Source organism: Lupinus angustifolius, chromosome LG20, assembly GCF_001865875.1.
Source record: "Lupinus angustifolius cultivar Tanjil chromosome LG20, LupAngTanjil_v1.0, whole genome shotgun sequence".
In the NCBI taxonomy this organism is placed as follows: domain Eukaryota; kingdom Viridiplantae; phylum Streptophyta; class Magnoliopsida; order Fabales; family Fabaceae; genus Lupinus; species Lupinus angustifolius.
Genome location: NC_032028.1, coordinates 14,600,661 through 14,604,112, shown reverse-complemented (window position 1 = coordinate 14,604,112; position 3,452 = coordinate 14,600,661). Strand labels below are relative to the sequence as shown.

The 3,452-nt window shown below is 32.1% G+C and overlaps 1 protein-coding gene across 2 annotated transcripts; it reads right to left on the bottom strand.

Moving 5' to 3' along the window:
• LOC109335650 lies at positions 1-690 on the bottom strand. Of its 2 annotated transcripts, XM_019571809.1 has the most exons (2): positions 365-690; positions 1-310 (listed from the first exon to the last, which is right to left on the bottom strand). In XM_019571809.1, exons 1-2 carry the CDS (start codon positions 575-577, stop codon positions 71-73), a joined length of 453 nt encoding a protein of 150 aa, XP_019427354.1. In that variant the 5' UTR covers positions 578-690; the 3' UTR covers positions 1-70. The 2 variants fall into 2 exon arrangements, with proteins under 2 accessions (XP_019427354.1, XP_019427353.1); XM_019571808.1 differs by having other exon boundaries at positions 13-688.

Below are 3,452 nucleotides of genomic sequence, written 5' to 3'. Positions count from 1 at the left end.
TATACGTACAAAACAAAAATATTAGATCAGGAGTAACAAACCATCCATAATATGATCAATATATGAAAATTCAACACCTGTTCTCTACTATTAAGCCACCACTAGTACTTGTTCTTGGACCTTCTTCAACCAAAGCTGTTTTTGCTGTCAGGATGCTGCTTGGAACCAAAGGAGCATCAAATGCAGTAGTGCCATCTACCCAATCCTTCAACTGCTCCTCCTGACCCCAAATATCAGGAACCCAAACCTTTCCAGCCACTTCAACTCTGTGCTTCTTCAGCCTCTCACGTCCACTATCCTCTTCCATGGCCTCAGTTTCAAGTTCAACACTTTTTTCTGTAATATCCACTTCAGGATGCAAAACCAGTCCTTGCAGTGCATTTTCTATGTTGTTACTGAGATGGGTTTTTGAAGCAGATGATGGGGTTTGTGTTTGTGTTTGTGTATCATCTTTGTCACTTCCATTTTCTTGTTCTTTCTCCATAATGATATTATCTTTTCGTTGGTTGAGATTCTTCAACTCCATTGTTTTTGGTTGAATCTGGTCATCAGAATCAGCAGAATAATGGTGAGCCATTGGAAGGGTATTCTCTTTCACACAGAGATGAGAGCGTTGTTGCTTTATATGTGTGCTAGTTATTTCTGTGAAGCAATCTTTTTGTGTAAAGCAGATTTTGGAGGTAGAGTGGTATGTATGTGCTGGGAATATTAGAGCAAAATGAATGGGTGGGGAATTAGTTGACACGTCACTCACAAGAGTTTCTTTTGTATGGTAAGTGACAAACCTACGTGTCTTGTTTGAAGTGGGGATTTTATTTGTATAATTATAGGAAAAGTGAATTTAAATTTTAAGAGTGTAATATATATACTACTTTTATAAATATTTATATACAATTAGTGTAATATTCATTATATATATATTATTTATTTTTTAAAAATAAATATTAATTAAATATGAATAATATATTAATACTATATAAAACTTATAAACTGTGACTAGATATATTTTTCCCCCTCAAATTTTAAAGTACTTGTAATGATATTTAACAAATACACATGTAAAATTTTAATTCAACTGGGTCCATAAACTAAATAGTAACTACTACTTGAATTTATGGAGATTTATAGTTATACCATTTTCATCCCTTAAAAAACGTAATTGTTAAATTAGTCCTCATATTTATAACATCAATGAAACCAAAGTAATGGAGGGAGTAAATGTGAGTCACAAAGAAAAAATATGGTGATTAATTTTTATAATTAATTCCTTTAGAGAAGAATGGTGCATACAAAAATCTTGAGAACTTAATGCTTACTTTACCTTAAAATAAGTGTTTATCATCTTAGTTTGGATAAATTTTGAGGCAAATGTGATATAAAAGTTATTCGTGATTATGTTTAGTTTGGTTGAGGATCCAAGAATTACTCGTATTTAAGATTTGATTCACTTCAGTTTTTCTTTAATAATTTAAAATATAAGTATAGTAATATAATTTGATGTAATAAATTTTTATTTTAAATAAAATTAAAAATTATATGATGAATTGTCCATAATATATCCAAATGTAGGGAAGAGAAAAAATTGAGGAAGTGATATACAACAATAATCATAACTTTACCTATATACTTATATATTAGTTTAGAGTAAATATATAAATTATCATAAATTATAAGATGTGTGGTTTTGTTTGTTTGTCTGTCTTTATAATGAGTTTGAAATTTGATTCTATTTATACCCAACAAAAATCTATCCAAATGAAATATTAGTTATGCATGATATTGTGAAAGTTCATTTAGTGAAATTTTGTGAAGGTTTGTTTGATCCTAGTGCCAAGACTAATCAAAAGTGGCCATCAATCGGGAATGAGGTGAATAACCAGTCAACTAAGATCCATTTATATATAATTATCAATCATCCAAATGGTCTACGAATCATGTGAAAGAAAGATATTATAAAACAAAGTCAAGTAAACACCTACTACATTGGAAAACATTCCTTCTCACCAAATGTAAGATCATGTCACCTAATCACAGAACATGTTCACAATGTTTCCAACACGATAGAGATAATCCAACATCATGGCATTGTCATACTCGTAAGATGAAAAGGACAAGGGCATGTCATCCATAATGATGATAGACATCCCCTAACAGTGAAGATCACTCTACCTCACATTATAAATAGGTGAAATCACCCATAAGATGATGTCATGTGCTCTTATTCTACCTTCTCTCTCTAACATACACCTATAAACATTATCTTGAACATCGAAGTCCCTTTTCAGTTATCCATCCAAGAGGTTCCAAGGACGACAACCACACACTTCAATAGATTATCAAGACTCTGACAACCCTTTTCCATCTCAAAAGAACATTGGCGGGAAACCTACACCATGTTTATAAAAAAAAATCAAGTTCATATTCTAATTTATCTTGATGAAGCATAAACCAACCTCTCCCTTAACCAAAATGTTCAACTGTTCAATTCACAATCTCAACTACTTCAACCTTTAAAATAGGCTAACAGAAAATATAACACCATCACAAGTCAGCCTCCACCCATCACTCAATACATCTTGGCGATGATGGAACGCCAAGAGAAGATGATTCAATAACAAGGAATAACCTCAACAAATATTGTTTGAGCTTTATCAATCCAGAACAAGTAGAATAAAGACCAACTACCAACCATTTAGATTGTTGGATCACATCGAAGAAACTTTGTATGGACTGAATCTGATGGAAAATCTCGCCCTCATGGAAGGCCAACAAACCCTAAGTCTAGGGCATATATCAAGAAGCTACAATTGTGAAAACCCTCAGGGAATGTGGGGCCAAACAACCACTCACTTCTTGGATTATGGCTCTTAGACTTCAAATCCACTTTGACCAACCTTCAAATATCGAACAATATGATGAGACAATAGACCCTAAAGATCATCAAGATACTTTCGAGGAATTAATGTTGTTATTGTGAAGAAGATCTTTGCTCCTGACCTTGGCACGGTTTTGATGAAGACACCAACATCACCAAAAAGAAGAAAATGAAGAATACTTATGAAGACAAAGAAGAATAAAGCTTCAAGAAAAATTAGATTAAGTCTCTATAGGCACTTCTATCCTAAAACTCCTTGTTATGCAAAGTAGTAATGCTCAAACCATTTTTAAAGAATAATGAAACACTTTAAAAATACTTAAAACATTTTTTGAAATAATGTGTAACGAGTTACTTCATTCAAGTAACAAGTTAAATGTGAGAGAAAAAAAGTTATCCAACTTAAAACTATTCAGAGTAATCCATTACTGCCTTTGAGTAACAGATTACCAGTTTTACAAAAGTTGAGTAACAGATTACCCAAATGGTGTAATCGATTACTCTAATTCGTTTTTAAATAATTAGTGGACAATATGTTTGGGTAATCGATTACCCAATGTAAGTAATCGATTACTGA

Bases quoted from the DNA above. Each gene is read 5' to 3' on its own strand.
- LOC109335650 (XM_019571808.1), bottom strand. From the start codon at position 577: ATGGCTCACCATTATTCTGCTGATTCTGATGACCAGATTCAACCAAAA.